This window comes from Canis lupus, chromosome 23, assembly GCF_011100685.1.
Source record: "Canis lupus familiaris isolate Mischka breed German Shepherd chromosome 23, alternate assembly UU_Cfam_GSD_1.0, whole genome shotgun sequence".
Lineage (NCBI taxonomy): Eukaryota > Metazoa > Chordata > Mammalia > Carnivora > Canidae > Canis > Canis lupus.
In genome coordinates, this window is record NC_049244.1 from 13,232,283 (window position 1) to 13,249,001 (window position 16,719).

At 49.0% G+C, this 16,719-nt stretch overlaps 1 protein-coding gene across 2 annotated transcripts in view; it reads left to right on the top strand.

Moving 5' to 3' along the window:
* Positions 1-16,719, top strand: part of OSBPL10 (oxysterol binding protein like 10) — a 296,044-nt gene that overhangs the window by 261,936 nt on the left and 17,389 nt on the right. For both annotated transcript variants that reach the window (XM_038570616.1, XM_038570617.1), the window contains one exon: positions 1,419-1,568. In XM_038570616.1, coding sequence (XP_038426544.1) covers positions 1,419-1,568 — 150 coding nt within the window. The remainder of the gene's footprint in view (positions 1-1,418; positions 1,569-16,719) is intronic.

The window sequence follows — 16,719 nt, forward strand, 5'->3', positions numbered from 1 at the left end:
CAAAATAATTTTCCAGGGATGTCAAACAACACACATTGCAATGAGGCTAGAGACCAGGTACACAGTGGGGAGAACACCACTCTTGTCTGGGGGAGAGCCTACCCCCATGGGCTTTGTTGCAGTCTTTCCAGCTGTCACTCCAGAGTTGGGGTCAGTCAGAGGTGATTGAGAATAACTCGAGAGGGGTGTCTATGGAAAATGTCTGTCTCGTTGGAGATTTTTTAAATGCCTACTCCTGGGGAGAAGAGCACCGTACTTCCTCCGCAGAGTGTTGGTAAGGAATGGCCAGCCTGTGTATGCTAGGCTGCTCAGTTACAACCCTCTTGATGGCTAAAACACCCTTGGGGTATTGGAAGTGCCTTTAGATAAAAGGAGATGATTCTGTCCAATGGGGTTTATAAATCATTAGTTTTTGCATAGACACATGGGCAAGTCTGTATCCTTTTAGATTTCATACCTTGAGCTCCTGCATCTCTGTATATTAAGTTCATGGGTCTGACCTGTCATTGGTAATTAGAAACATGTAACATTTTTTACAGAGTGGTTCAGCTTACATGTAAATAAGTACCATAAAAACACAGGTAAACATGAAATGGGGCATCTGGTTACTTCTTTCAGTAGAATTCCGAGGACAACTTTACACGATAGTCAGAGTTCTTGATATTGGGGTCTTGAAAATGTTGTGCTCAGTAATCCCTCTCATACATTCTGCTCATTAACTTGCCTGTTAACTATGTAATTTGAAAAATCATAATCAAACAATTCAATTAATAAACTTGCATTGAGGAAAGCCAGGTCCGTTGCCTAGCATGAGTTTCGGCGTTATAAAATTTCCACATTTTCCTTTACATTTTTATTTTTGTCTCCCTTTCTCAATTCATGCCAGCTCTGAGACTTTTTTTTTTATACTTGCTGTAGTGATGTTAATTGATGTGAGTAGAAATAGTCTCAGAGTAAATTTTCTTGTAACTAAGGTAATTTCAGTTTGTCCCAGGGGTATCTGACTTTTGCTTATTAACAAAAAAGTTTACATTAGATATAAAGTGTTCTGGGTTATGCAAATTAATAGGAAAATATTTTACGGGAATAGTCCAGGTAAGGGAGCTCATACCCATATAGTTTTTTTGAAGAGCAAGCATTTTTTTTTTGTTGTTGGTGGTGGTGAATTAGAAGATTCATTAACAGTGGATGATGGGGAAAACGAATGGGCATGCACAGTGGCTAAAACATCCCAAAAAGGGCCTGGGCCCCAAAAGAGTCCTTGTCCACCCTGTGTCTAATAGTATTGGCTTACAGAGGAACTATTTCTGGGGGCAGGATTTGGCTCCTTCTGTCATTGCTAAGTATATGGGTCCCTATGCTGTGCTTCTAACTTCTGCTGGGGCAGCTGGTGATTCTTATTGATGATCTTGTTTTAGCCAAACTCAGGCCCTGAACTGGTTTTGTCCGAAGATGAAAAAAGTGACACTGAAGATAAGGAAGAGACAGAGTTGGGTGTCATGGAGGATCAACGGAGTATAATTCTTCATCTCATCTCACAGCTCAAACTGGGAATGGATTTGACCAAGGTAGGTTGGCATGTCTCACTGGGTTTGCAGCCAATGGTTTGGGGTCCATCTCCCCTCACCCTTCAAGACTCCCCTACTCGCTTTCTTTTCACTGTGGTGAGCCTGGGGAAGTAGAGTGGGGTAAAAGATCAGAATGACACTCGAGCATGGATATTCCAAGGTACAAATTGAAAGGATGTTTTTACGTGAGTGGTCATCTCAGAGCCTGAGTGTTGCATTTGACTCTCTAGAGGAGCTGCTCTTCTAGCAGGGCAGGGTGAGCATCAAGAAGGAGCACATGAGATGATAGGGAAAATTCAAGATAGGATTTCTTTGCCTCCTGCTGTGTTCTAGAGAAGGTTGAAGATGTAGGGACAGTTGTGGTATATTGGCCTCAGAGAGAACAATGGAAGGAAAGAAAATGGTGGACCTGGGAGTGAGGCCACCATGTGCCTGGCCACAGCCTGCTGCCAGCTTGCATGAGCTTTAACAACCAGTCCCCAAAGGGCAACCTTGTTGGGAATTCAGATCCCATCATCCACCTGCAAAAAAACAGACCTGCTGTTTGGTTGAAGTGCAGCCTGACCCTTCCTGGTGCTGTGCTCAGCCACAATTCTTCCTGGCGGGGGGCGGGGGGGGGGTAGCATCAAGAAAACCTGGTGTCTTGATGGTGAGAGATCCTCCCTCATTCCAAGTGGTGGTTTCATTCTGGGGGCAAGTAGGGAAAGCAATTCTGTATGTAGCTGAAGGGTTGTATGGTGGCAAGCGGGGGGAGGGGGGGGAAGTGCCCACCTAGTTGCATTTCTAGTCAGATACTATATCCAGATGGGCTCCCTGGAAGTGTGTGGTGAGATGGGAGGAGGCAGGCAGGGTACTCCCTCAGGGCCCAGACTTGTAGTAGGTGCGATATCAATCTTACCCTCACCAGGAGCTCCCTGTGCAATGAGACTGTGTGGTCCAGTAGAGGGATGGCTACTGAGGAGAGACCTAGGAGGAGGGTGTGCTCAGGAATGGAGGTTCTAGAACCTGAAGGCCAGCCAGAAAAAATGTGGACATGATTGAGATGGTCAGCGCCACTGAAGGCACCACCCGTGGAAGCTGTCTGGAGGGTAGTTGGTTTGTTTGGCTGCCATGACAAGTCTGGATACCACAGGTTCACCTCAGACTGTGCTGGAGGCTGGAGAACCGGGAGGGGAGGGGAGGGGTGGGTGTGAGAGATTCTTTGAAGAGGAAGATGTCAAGATGGTGACTGCTTACGGGAAACAGGAGTCAGGAGCCTCAAAGATGACAGAAAAGCCTTTTCCACAGAATGTTTTCTGTGTCTGAATGTGAGCGAATCTGATTTCTGGGAGACTCTGGCACTTTAGAGAACATGGTGGTTCCATGCTGGGAATGCCTGACCTCAGAAGGTTCCCTGCCTTGGCCACTCTCTTCCCTCCACTTGGACCTGCCCACCAAGCTGTGAAGACCTGCTCTGTATTACCCTGCCTAATTTCCCTCATTTTAGCCTTCTAGCTCTAGAATGGTGCTGCCCTTTTTGTTGGTGGAATCATTTAAATGCTTGCCTTTTTATTTATATATTTATTTTAAAGATTTATTTGTTTATTTTAGGGAGTGAGAGGGAGCACAGGAGGGGAGGCTCAGAGGCAGAGGAAAAGGGGGAGAATCTCAAGCAGACCCCCTGCTAAGCATGGAGCCCGACTTGGGGCTCTATCCCATGGCCCTGAGATCATGACCTGGGCCAAAATCAAGAGTCAGATGTTTAACCAACTGAGCCACCCAGGAGCCCCTAAATGCTTGCCTTTTTAAAAGCCACCTCTTTTTTATTCTTGTGGATTTGTGGACGCTTCACATAGAGCTTGAGTTAAGATCTGGTGGAAGGAATGTGGGTAATAATGTGTACTAGTATGATCTAAAACCACGTTTCCAAACTGGGTCATGACCCATTGAGTAGGTTATAAAACCAATGTAGTGGGTCAGATGATCATTTCTAAAAAATGAAATAAAATGCAATGGAAAAATCTCAGAGTGTACCACACACGAAATTTTTATTTTAGTTCTGTTGATGCATGTGTACTGGGTCACGACGTAAAGCATATTCTCATTGTGGGCTGTATTAAATAATATCTATGAAACATTGATATCAAATCATGAATGGTATAGGAGAGGGAATGTCAGAGTCACTGAAATTATCCAGGTCAGATGTGGAGAAACACAATAAAATACCAAGAGGACCCTATTAGGGCAGGTTGAGTGTCTCAGAGACCTCACATTATAGCTCTCTTGTTTTAAAATAAAGCCCAGGAACTGTACATCTCCTGTTATTTTGTTAGAATATAATTGCTTTGCATATCTGGAGCCACGGTCTGTTCCTTAAAAGGGCAAATGTTAAAATTTATCCAATACTCAGTCGGCTATTTGAAAGAACGGTTTTCTGAGCCCGTAGTTCATTAGCTTATTTACTGGGAAGAAGCTATTATTCAAAAACCAAGGGAAGATTTGATGAACTCAAACAGTTGAGAGAAGAAGAGGTAAATATTCTATTGCATCATAGAAAGGGTGAAGACAGCCTCTCTTTCCTTACTGTCTCCATTTCTCTTCTTGGCATTCGCCTGTGTCATTAAGTTAAGCTTGTTCTGGATTGGCAGTGGAAGAACTTAGCCTGGATGGAGCATCAGATGAGCATGCAGCCTGGAGATTAGATCTTCTTTGGCTCAAGAACGGAGCTCTGGTCACTCTCCATAAAACAAGAATACCGCCCCATCTTTGAGGAGGTCGCCAGTATTGACACACCCACAAGTCACCGGCATGGCTGGGCATCTAATGTGACATTTTGCCTTAGTTTATTAATGGTGGTCACCAGACGGGGCCAGTTTCATGGGTGTGTGACCAGTGGAGTCACACAGCCCCCCCATGCTCAGAGGCTGCCCGTGTTTGATTGAATGTTCTGCTGTTGCTCTCTTGAAACTCTTAATAATTTTTAATAATAATGGGGCATGCATTTTCATTTTTCACTTTGCCCCACAAAATATGCAGCTGATCCTGCCTTGAAAAGCACCCCTGGCTGCCCTCCTTCCTCAGCCATGCTTCTGTAACCCCAAATTGCTGGTGACGACCTCTGCTGCATGACCCGCTACACTTCCACCAATTATGGGTAGTATGGAAAGGAGAGGGCAAGAAGGAACTACAGAAAGATGGTGGGCCACAGGCAGGTTCTTTGAGGAAGTGATGTGTAGTTTGAGCCTGCAGGTTGGTGGACATCGGTGGAAGGCAGGAGAGGGCATTCCTGGCAGGAGGAACAGCATGGGCGAAGCCAGAGAGCATAAAGCAGCATGGCTGGAGTACAGTGTGTGCTGGTGAGTGGCACAGCTGAACCTCGAGTGAGGAGCCATATCACATCCTGTGGACCCTTCTGGGTCACGTGAAGGAGGGCAAACTTGATCCTGAGGGCCACCAGAAAGCCTTGGAGGGTTAAAGTGGGTGAGAAGCATGAAGAGTTGTTCGGAGGTGCTGTGCTCCACCTGGGCTCCAGGGAGAGGGGCAACAGAACACAGGGTGGAGCTTGGAAGTCTGGGACCTTTGTGACCTACTTTTCGGGGATCTAAAAGACGACACTCAGTAAGGTATAGGTTCACCTATTTCCTGAGCTGCACACCTGCCCAGGTGTAGTGTTCTAGACACAGGGAGTGTCAGCAGTGAATAAAACCTCCAGCATCCACACCTCCGGGAGCTCATGTGGTGACAGATGGAGGCAGACAGCAAATAAGAGGGAAGAGAAGAATACAGACATGAGTTTGGTGCCGAGAAGCAGAGCCCAGTGGGAGGGTGAGAGGGGACAGTGCTGGGGAGGGGGACAGGCCCTCTTAGATCTGTTGCTCAGGAGGAACGCTCCCAGGTGCCACTGGAGCAGAGACAGGATTCAGACAGGGAGGTCAGCCCAGTGACTGTGCAGTGGAAGTATCTTCTGGCCAGATTGGGCACGAGTGGAAAAAGGCCCTGATGGCCCCTGTTCAGCTTTTTGAGGGTGAGCAGGGATGCCAGTGTGGCTGAATCCGAATACACTGCATGGGTGGGTTGGCAGGAAATGAGGTTGGCAAGACAGCAGGTCTGTATGGGGGGGTACTCCTAAGATATGGTAAGGACTTGGAATGTTCCTCTGAGTGATGCAGTGGCCACTGAAGAGTTTTGAGCAAAGGAACACATGGCCTTTTTTGTACTTATAAAGGATTATTTTGACTCTTGTGTGGAAGGTTAACTGGGGTGGGGGTGAGTGGGGTATGGGAAGCAGGGGGAAGGGTGGAAATAGGAAGGAGGTGAAAGAGGATGGCAGAGTGGTAGTGGCAAATTTTGGGTGTCCCTGCTAGATATGGATGTCCTGATTGTGTATGGATCAGATGTGGAGTGTGAGGGAAAGAGGGGTAAGGAACGACTCTAGGATTCTGACCTGAACAACTGGAATAATAAAAACTAGAGCTGCTGGGACACCTGGGTGGCTCAGAGTTTGAGCGTCTGCCTTTGGCTCAGGGAGTGATCCCGGTCCGGGCTCGAGTTCCACATCAGGCTCCCTGTAAGGAGCCTGCTTCTCCCTCAGCCCGTGCCTCTACTTCTCTCTGTGTCTCTCAGGAATAAATAAGTGTTTAAAAAAACAAAAACAAAAAAAAAATAGAGCTGCCATTTGTTTCAGTTACCTATTGCTGAGGAATAAACCACTTCAAATGTCAGTTTATTTTTATTTACTCATTTATTTATTTTAAAAATTTATTTATTTATTTTAAAGATTTTATTCATGAGAGACACACAGAGAGAGGCAGAGACATAGGCGGAGGGAGAAGCAGGCTCCCTGTGAGGAGCTTGATGTGGGCTCGATCCTAGGATCATGACCTGAGCCGAAGGCAGACACTCAAGTGCTGAGCCACCCAGGCATCCTAAATGTCTAGTTTAAAATAACCATGTTGTTCATTCGCGGCTACACAATCTGGGCTGGGCTCAGCTGGGTGGTTCTGCTGTCTTGTCCATGGTCACTTTAGTGTCTCTGGTGGTTTGGTTATGGCTGGACTTGGCTGAGACAACTGGACCTCTCTCTCTTTGTGAAGTCTTAGGATCTCTACCCATCTATCCTTCCCATGTGGCCTGACCAGCTGGGGAGCCACATGTCTTACTTGGTGGCTCAAAGGTCCCATGAGGACAAGCATGAAGCTGAGAAGCCTTTTTAAAACTTAGGCCCCAGAGTGGCACAGTGTCACTTCCTCTGTTTGATTAAAACAAGTGCTTTCCAGGAGCTGTGGTTCATTGAAGGCCACCAGTGCCATAGACGACCACTGCCCTTTACGGAGAAGGGGAAGACCACTGGAAGTGTGGGTTGGGATGTTGGGGGTTATCACAAATTCATCACAGATCTCTTGAGTCTGAGGTAGCCATTCCTTAGACAGCCAAATAGAGAGGATGTGTAGGCAGTTGGTGTAGAAATCTGAGGGTTATGAGTGAGGTTCAGGTACAAGTTTGAGAACAAACAAGGAACAGAGGGTGTAGGAAGCCAGGAGATGGCAATGAGTTCCTCTAGGAAGTGAGGGGGAAGATGTGGGGGAAGTCCAAGGACAGAGTCCCATGATACCCCAACACGTTGAGGTTGAGAGCATGAGAAGGATCCCGGAAAGGAGGTTGAGAAGGGCAGTCAGTGAGGTAGGCCAGAAACCAGAGGAGTGTGATGTCCTCAGCCACAGGAAGAGAAAGAACACTTCCAGAAGAAGGGAGCCCTTGGCTGTGTGGAATCACTGTGGAGGTGTCAGGAGAGATCAGGCCTGGAAGTGGACCGTTGCATTGTTTTTGTCACGGTCTGATGGGGTGGGTTCGAGGGAGAACAGAGAGAACGGTGGCGGCAGAGAGTAGAGGACCGTTTCAAGGGCTCTGACTATGGTAAAAGGGGAGCAGAAAGGCGGTGGAAGCTAGAATTGGGAGACTTGGTTTCTGAAGACGTCTGGTACTGGTGGGGATCGAGAGGAAGGGGTGGTGGCTGCAGGAACCCGAGTGGTAGGAGGGCATGGGCGGAGGCCACCGCAGGGCAGCCGTTGCCTCCAGGGACCAGGCAGGGCCCCGGCAGGGCCCCGGATGCAGACAACGGGAAATTGGCAGGAGAGCGGAGTAAGCAGGCTGCCGGGGTGGCACCCCAGCTGGGTTCCCTAACCTGAGTGCCTCAGTTTCCTTACTGTGAATGAGGGGCAGCTGTCCCTTCCACACGGCTGCCCTGTGGGCGTGGGCACCTGACGTGCGGGGCTGCTCAGAGCGGTGCCCGCTGCCGGGAGGTGCGCAGGGCCTGCCTCGTGATGATCGAGCCCTCTCCCTGGACTGCTTCGCTTGTCCCAGTGACAAAAGCAGCAGGAAAGGAGCGGTCATCTCGGGGCGACCCAAGGTAGGAGAGAGGCCAATGCCCCCACAGGGCCACCTAAGTAAGTTTGGGTCGCGGAGGCTAAGTGAGACCGGTCCGTGTGTTGGCTCTTTCCCTCCAGGAAGGTTGAGCTGCAGGTGGAGGCATGGAGGAGGAGAGGAGCTGGAATAAAGTGGGGCTGAGGCTCCGTGGGTTAGGACCCGAGGGGGAGAAAGCGGCAGAGCCTTGGCGCGGGGTAGGGGAGGAGTGTCAGGCGGGGCCGTGCGTGGACTCCACGCTGGTGAGGCTGGACACGAGGCTGTGTGGGGATGACGCACAGAGCAGGGTCACCAGGTGTCGGTCTGGGTGGGGCTGGGATGAGACGGAGTGAGGTGAGACATCAGGGGTCGCAGGTGGAGAGTGCAATGCTTGAAACTGAGATTATGGAGGAGGAGAGTGGGTGGTAGGGTAGCCAGGTGGCCTACATGGATTCTTCTGGAGGGTTTAGCCTGAACTCCAATTTTAGAGGATTGGGTGAGAGGGAGATCTTCTAGAACAGTGGGTTTTGAGCCCTTCCAGCTGATTCCATGGAGCAGGTGGGAGTTTGGGGGATGGAATTGTGGCTGAAACTCTAGCGCAAGGCAAAGGGACAGAGGATGGGGCTCTCCTCTGGGCATGAGGTCCCCTGAGCGTGAAGATACACGGCGCCTGTCCCGTTAAAACCTGAAACTGGGTTCACCTCTCGGTGAGTGTCAAGCCAAAGCTCACAACCAAGCCAAAGACTAAGAAAAGGAAGAATTTACTTGCAACCAGCAAAGGAGAACACCAGGAATCTCTCCCAAGGCAGTGTCTCCCCAGATGACAAAATTGGAGAAGTTTGGAGCTAAGGATGCACACGAAGGGACTTGCACGGTGGTGAATACAGCATGCAAGTGGGGCAGAGGTCATCTGAAGGTGACAGAGTTTAGGTCAAAGTCAGGAAGCGGCTAGGATGACCAGTTCTCTGGCTCCACTTGCTCCAGTGTCTGAGCACTTGGGGGACTTTAGACCTCGTAAAGATACCTCCAGAATGTGCATCAGGTCCATCTTTACTTCTGAATCTGCCCTGGGAGTTTTACCACTGATTTATGGTCTCTGATGAGGCTTTCTCCTGGCCTGACTTTGGCTGTTCGTACCTTCTTTCACAAGGTGGCAGGGGGGTGGGGTGCCTCAAATGATGTTTCTTATGTCAAGAAAGCTGCGTTTTCCTCTTTCTTTTTCCAAGGACCCCTAACTCTTTCTGCTTACACCAGCAATTATGGCAGATGAGATTTTTACTTTGAGAGAGAAGCTTGCTGAGATAATTCTTAAATTTCTACGATTCCTAAAGAATCGCTCAGATTGTCCTAGTAGCACTATTTGTAAAACCAGGTGGAGATTCGGGGCACTGTTGTGATTTGGTTGACCCCCATATCACAAATCCCACTACAGCAAACAGCCATGTACTCACCAGCAGGTTTGAGGAAGAGAACACTGTCATCGCCTATGTACTCTGAACTGGCTGCATAACCTTCCACCAAGTTGCTACATGGTCTTGGACCCCCTCAACAAAGAGTGTGATGGGTCATGTGTCTCTCTGCGGCTTCTTGATCCTACCATGATGTAGAAAACCTCTTGGATCTACAGGTTTCCTTCTTTGTTTCACTAGGCTAAATTTCCAGGTTCAGCTGTGGTATGCAAAAGATCAGTGTTGCTGTGGATAAGCTCCTCCTTCCAAGGAGGAAATTTTAATGAGAAGGGTCAGAAGAGCCAGGGTTTATCCTGGAAATGAACCCCCACTGGCACAGCTGTGGGTATGCAAAGTCCTGCTCCTCCATGTATTGTGTCCACTTCCCTTCTCCATGCCGTTGGCTCTTCTCTCTAAATCTTGTTTCTAATATGCTATCAAAGTCCACTTTCTCTCCTGAAATGGTTGCCTCTTAATAAAAAACCCAGTAGTAACCTGGCTTCCTGAAGCTTGTCTCGATGACTCTATGTCATGGAGGGGGCCAGTGGGTGTCATTTCCCTGCTTCTTCCCTGTGCTATTGGCAGGAGCTCTTTGATCCTGCTTTTCCAGTAAGACCTCTACTGAGTGATTATGAGTCTTCTGGCTTTCCGGGGGGGGGGGGGGGGGGGGGGGGCAGTGAGGGATCCAGGCTAGGCCTAGACTGCGCAGAATTGGTTCACATTCCAGCTCTTTCTTATTTGGTCTTTCTGGGCTTCAGTTTTCTCATCTGTAAAATGGAATTGTCATACCTGCTCATAGGTTGTTCAGAAGATCTGACAAGATAATGTAAAATCCAAGCGCTGTGCTTGGCTTGAGTTCTACATCTGTTTTTTGTTTGAAGATTTATTTATTTGAGAGAGAGAGTGAATGTGACTAGGAGGAGCAGAGGAAGAGAGAGAACCCCCTCAAGCCAACTTCCCATTGAGCATGGAGCCCAACGTGGGGCTCGATCTCACCACCACTCAGGAGACCTGTGACCTGAGCTGAAACCAAGAGTCAGACGTTCACCAGCTGAGCCACCCAGGTGCCCCTCTGTGTGGTTTAAGTTTGAAACATTCATACGTTCTTACACACTTGTCTTGTTTTATACAATTATTTTTCCTTTTTTCTCAAATAATTTAGTATTTACAAAAGCACCTGAGGTAGTCCTAGGTGTTGCTCTGGTCATTGAGACTTACTCTTAGTCTTCAGCTTTGTCACTGAAATATTTTATGACAGGTTTGTGTCTGATCTATGCTGTTCTGTTCTTCCCCGAGTCTCCAGGTGAAGCTGCTGGCCCCTGATTATAACAGCCAGCCCCAAGTGAGCATGTACTATGTGCTAGGGGGGCTCAGGGCTAATTTTGCACTCATTTCATACTCACAAAAGCCCTAGAAGGTTGGTATTCTTATTTTTCCTGTTTTATAGCAGAGACATTGAGCCTAGGAGAGATGAGCTTGCCCTAATACACATGACTGTACCTGCCAAGAGCTGAATGTCAGCTCACAGCTTCGATTCCCTTCTGCAAGCCAACATCTGGGACTGAGAGAACCCAGGAATTGATTTTCACAGATGAATCTCTCTTTATGTAGTAGATACCTTCTTGGAAGAAGTAAAATTTTATTTCAAACTCTTCCCATCTAACAAAAGTTTTCCTTTTTTTAAAAGATTTTATTTATTAGCGAGAGAGAGAGAGAGCGAGCACAAGCAGGGGGAGCCACAGGCAGAGGGAGAAGCAGACCCCCCCACCCGTCACCCCTGCCCCCACCCACCAGCCAAGCAGAGAGCCCCTGTGGGGCTGGATCCCAGGACTCCGGGATCATGACCTAAGCTGTGACATCATGCAGAGGTTGCTGGCACTTTAAGGAAAGGCAGGGGAGCGTCCTGTGGGCCAAGGATAGGAACCACTGGCAGTGTAAATTATCTCCTCTTTCTTTTGTAAGGTATAGTTTCATGTTCTTCCCCTGGTTTCCTAAAAGGATTACTTAGATTGTCCTCGGTGGGTGGTTCTAAGCTTCTCCCTGCCTGCTCCTTTGGGCGCGCCCGCCAGTCTAAGGACAGAGCTACGGAGACGATTCTCGAGGTTATTAAGTTAGCTGGTGTTTCTTTGGAGAAAATTATCCCTGCTCCTGGCCGTTCTTTGCAGAAGCCTGCTGCTGTGTTCCCTTTGCACGGGGAAGGGACTCTCACTCTTCTTGGGGACCAACCCTCTGACTTTCTTGGTGGGCGATTGATTTCCGAGTTCTAAGCGCCCAACCTGAAGATGAGTTACTTACTTCTAGATTGATGCAGCTTTAAATGTAATTAATTGTTCTCTGAGTCCCGAACGCAGATCTTCTCTTTTTTTTTTCTTTCCCCAAAGTAGTTCATTGTCTTAATTATGTTAATGGGAGAAAAGGCAGCCCTTATTGATGGCTCGATAAATCTGCAGTTGGGATTCCAGCCATTTGGACGCTGTCAGTCTGAACAGCTGGGCCATCACTCATGTCTCCATTGGAGGCAGACAGCCCAATTAGCACTCGCCACTTCTTGGCTCTGTGTCTGCAGCGCCCACTGCCCAAGGAACAGATGATTAAGTGACTTATTTGCAAAGGCGTGCGCATATGCGCGCACACATACACACACACACACACACACACACACATGCAGGGAGATCCCCGTGAGAGATAGAAATCTGCTTTAGTAAAAAGTATGATCTTACCCGAAATGTTCAGGATCCTGGTTTTCAAAGGCATTGGTCCAGTATTCTGCACAAACAGCAACAAGACAGACCGGCAAGGGATGGAAGAGGAAATGGTCCTTCCGCTCCCCACCCATCCACGTCCATCTCTCCGGGTGGAGTACTTCTTCCTGCTCTGGTAGAGCTGCAGCGTTATTTTCAAGTGTAGACTATACATCCAAGTAGGTTGGACTTGCCATTGGCTGTGAGGCCACGTTCCCAGGGTCTGCAGTTTGGGGAGCACCGGCTTTGAAAATTGATAAATTCTCAGGTATCGCATCCCTAGTAGGGCCTTTTTTCTGTTCCCGCCCCCTTTGTATTTTGCACATTTCCTGATCTGTGGTCGAGCTGTAAGAATAGCACAGTGAACTGCCCTGTAACCCTCACCCTTATTTGCCAGTTGTTGACATTTTGCTGCTTCATTTTCCTTCTCTCATCTCTCTCACTCTCACTACTTCTCTCTCCCTCTCCTCTTGCTCTGCAGCCTCAGATACACGCCTGCATGTGTGTGTTAATGTCTGGTTTCAGGTGAACCATTTCCGAGTACGTTGCAGACATGACCATGCTCCCCTGCATCCGTCTGTGTGTGTCTCCTGATGACAAGGACATTCTCCTACATGACACGCTGGGTACACTCAGGAAGTGTATTGTTGATACGGTATTATTTCATATGTGGCCCACGGTAGAAATTTCTCAAATTGTCCCAATAATGCTCTGATTTTTTAATTACTTTAATTAATTTATTAGAGAGCACAAGCAGGGGGAGGGGCAGAGGGAGAAGCAGACTCCCCACGGAGCAGGGAGCCTGATGTGGGGCTTGGTCCCAGGACCCTGAGATCATGACCTGACACTTAACCAACTAAGCCACCCAGGCACCCCCCAATAATGCTCTTTATTGCAACAAGCATTGTCTGTGCCATGGTGGAGACCTGTGGCATGTGGTGAGGGTATGTATGAAGGAGGGACTTTCCAGTTGAGCCTTGGGAGCAGGAGCTGTCAGAAGAAGCTTCACAGAGGAGGATACCTTTGAGCAGAAGAGCTGTTTCTCATTTGGACAAGGCAGGAGGCGGGCAGAAAAGGGAAACAGGATTGGAGTGTGCGGGTGTGTGTGTGTGTGTGTGTGTGTGTACTTGTAAGGGGAGGGCCAGGGGCAGAAAGTGAGGGATAGTCCCCCACAAGAGGGAGGTGGGGGCCAGATTGGACCTCACTGATCTCTTAGAGAGATGGGTCTGGCTGTGGTGTGGAGAAGAAATCAAGGCAGCCAGCTCGGAAGCCATAGCCACACTTTTCCAGACTGGGGTGGTGTGTTTGCCTTTCCTTTTTTTTTTTTTTTTTTTTTTTTTTAATTTTTATTTATGATAGTCATAGAGAGAGAGAGAGAATGAGACAGAGACACAGGCAGAGGGAGAAGCAGGCTCCATGCACTGGGAGCCCGATGTGGGATTCGATCCCGGGTCTCCAGGATCGCGCCCTGGGCCAAAGGCAGGCGCCAAACCGCTGCGCCACCCAGGGATCCCGTGTGTTTGCCTTTCCTAATCACCTGTGGTCTCCCTCCCAGTAGTAATATTTGTGATAATTTTTGGACAGGTGGATTGCTTGGTCATTCCAGGAAGAGTAGAATGGACTCGTGTGCCACCCTTACCTGTGTGCCACTTCTTACCCCCTACTTTTTTTTTTTTTTTAAGATTTATTTACTTGAGAGAGAGAAAACACGTGCACATGCAAGCAATGGGAGAGGCAGAGGGAGAGTCTCAATTAGGCTCCCTGGTGAGCATGAAGCTCCATGGGGGGGGCTCGATCCCAGGACCCTGAGATCATGACCTGATCCAAAATCAAGAGTTGGCCCCTTAAGTGACTGAGCCACCCACGGGCCCCTGCCCCCCACTAAGCAATGGCAGTAGGTGAGGTGGCCCAGCTGTCCCAGGGCTTCTGTCCAGTGAACTCTCACCTGCCTTGTCCACTGAGGGAAAGAAAATGCTCCCGTTAGCCAGAAGCAGGATAATTGTGTTGTGTGGGGGGTAATGGGAAGAATTTGGGGTGGCAGTTGGGAGCCTCAAGTTTCCTGTGTGGTGCCTTCGCTCCCCATCTGCCGTCTCTGTCCCCCGACCTGGAGACCCGGGCGTTGGACTCCATCACCCGGAGGGGCCCTCTCCGTCCTGACAGTCAGTCATTTGGAGTGTCAGTGGCGTTGTGTCCCCTGGTTATCTTGTTTTAACTCTTCAGCTTCGGAGTTCAGAAATGCTAAGTTGGGGGGAACCGCCTTCTGTTCTTGCCCTTTTCAAAAGTATATATGGAGAGGGTGACCCTGGTGGCCGGGTCTTTCCTTGTGATGCCAGGCTCGGGTACACGCTGGAGGATGCCCCTGTCCGGAGCACCGGACTTGCTGCCAGAGAGGCCCCAGCCCCCAGGGGCAGAGGGCGCAGCTGAGGCCGCCTAGCGACCCTCTCGGCAGGGGCGTTTGGGGCTGGCCTCCCGCCCTAATTCCGCCCTTTCCCTCTCGGGTTCTCTCATGATCACCGGGCCCTGCCGGGGGGAGGGAAGGAACAAGAAATGGGGAGGTTTCGGGAAGGCCTGGAGATGCAGACATTTGTGGCTTCTTTTCTCTTTCAGTTGTTTGGCCTCATTGGGGGGTGTCCCACGGCTGATTAAGCCCCTAGTCCCCGCACAGCCTGTCGGGCAGAGCTCCCAGGGTGACCCTGGGCAGCCGGGGGGCAGGAGAGGGAGCCATGGTGAGAGTGTGGGGCTGCGCTTGCCTCCCCTTTACTCTGCCAGTGGCCGCCTGCTGTGGAGGGAGCCCCTGGCCCGAGAGCCCCCTTGGAAAAGCAGACGCCCTACAGCACAGCAATGGCCATTGAATGGTGACCTGTCCCCACAAAAGATGTAGGAAGTAATCACAGTGGCCTCTGAAGGCCATTCTGAGCCAGAATGTCCATTACCTGGCCAGCTCAGAGCCTTGGGGCAGCCAGAGTCTCAGTTTTGTCAAGTTTTGGCTGAAGGAAAATGAAGAAATATCCATTGATTTGCATAGTTGTGTCTTTTCTTCCAGTATATTGTAAAAGCAAAGCAGAAAGAGACTTATAAAAAAATATAAAAATCACTCAATTCTAACACCAAGAAATACATGTTAACATTTGGGGTCTTTTTGTAATACTAGATTTGTGTCACATGTTTGACTTTACATCTGGCTGCTTTTTCTTTCTTTCTTTCTTTCTTTCTTTCTTTCTTTCTTTCTTTCTTTCTTTCTTTCTTTCTTTCTTTCTTTCTTTCTTTTTTAAAGATTTTATTTATTTATTCATGAGAGAGAGAGAGAGAGGGAGGGAGGCAGAGACACAGGCAGAGGGAGAAGCAGGCCCCACGCAGGGAGCCCAATGTGGGACTTGGTCCTGGGTCTCCAGGATCGCACCCTGGGCCGAAGGCGGTGCTAAACCGCTGAGCCACCCAGGGATCCCCTGGCTGCTTTTTTACTTAATGAATGTACGTACTCTTTCCTCTAATGTAGTATTTAATCTCAAGAAAAGCGTTAATAAAGATAGCAGAGTCCCCTCTCCAGGGGGCTGGACTTTTTCCAGCTTCCTCTGAAATCTCTGTGCTTTGCTGATCTCCTGTCTGCCTGTCTGTCTCTTTCTCTCAGGACATCCCTCTGCCATTGTATCTACACCCTTTGCTAGGAGGGGTCTGAGCAAGCTGAGGTGGAGGCAGGGTTGCAGATCTGTAAGCCTTTTGACATTTGCAGTCAGAGAGTATTTTCTCGGGAGTTGGGGACTGTGTGAAGGAAGGAGACTCAGTCTTTAAGGAGGGAGTGTAAGCCAGCTGCATCGCCTTGAACTTGTGTGGCTCTTCTCTCTCTGCCTCCCTCTCTTCTCTTTCTGTCTCTTTCTCCTGGAGGGTGTTAGGGAGGAGCCAGCAGGCCATGGCTAGACTTCCAGCTTCATGATCCTGTGCTGAGATGCTCCAGGTCAAAGTGAGCTGTGCCTTGCAGCCAAGTGATTGGTATTAATACCCAGTAATGAAGTCATTTTAAGATCACTCTAGAACAGTGAGGAACAGGCTCGCTCTCCTCCGCCTATCAGCGATAGTAATAAGGGACCTGCTTTCCAGCCCAATGTCACAATGGCCTTCATTTGCTTTAACTGACTTCCTCATTGGGGTTGTGGGGCACCCGATGACCACATGCATCCTCTCTGGATCAACAAGGAGTCTCGGTCCCGTCCCTGGCAGAAGCATCCAGATTTCTACTCCTCTTTTTGATAGTGATGTCAGTAACAATCCCATGAGAAGCCCCTGTACCAGTCCATTTGCCAGAAGATTCTGTATTAAGTGTCAGCCTGTTTCTTTGTAACTTCTGCTTATTTCTTCTGGCCCAGCCTTGCAGAGCAATCTCCACACATGGGCCTTCCTCTGCATGGCAGCTCTCTGGGCATTTGCTTGCTAGCTGATTGGTCTTGCCTCCCAGAGACCTGGGCCATGGGTCCTTTCCTCACTCCTGCTCTGCCTTGATCGTGTTGGGATTTGGATGCTACTCTTCTAACAGAGATCTCCAAATAAACCCTCTTAGTGGTGGTGTGTGCTGGTCTACCTGGACCCCCT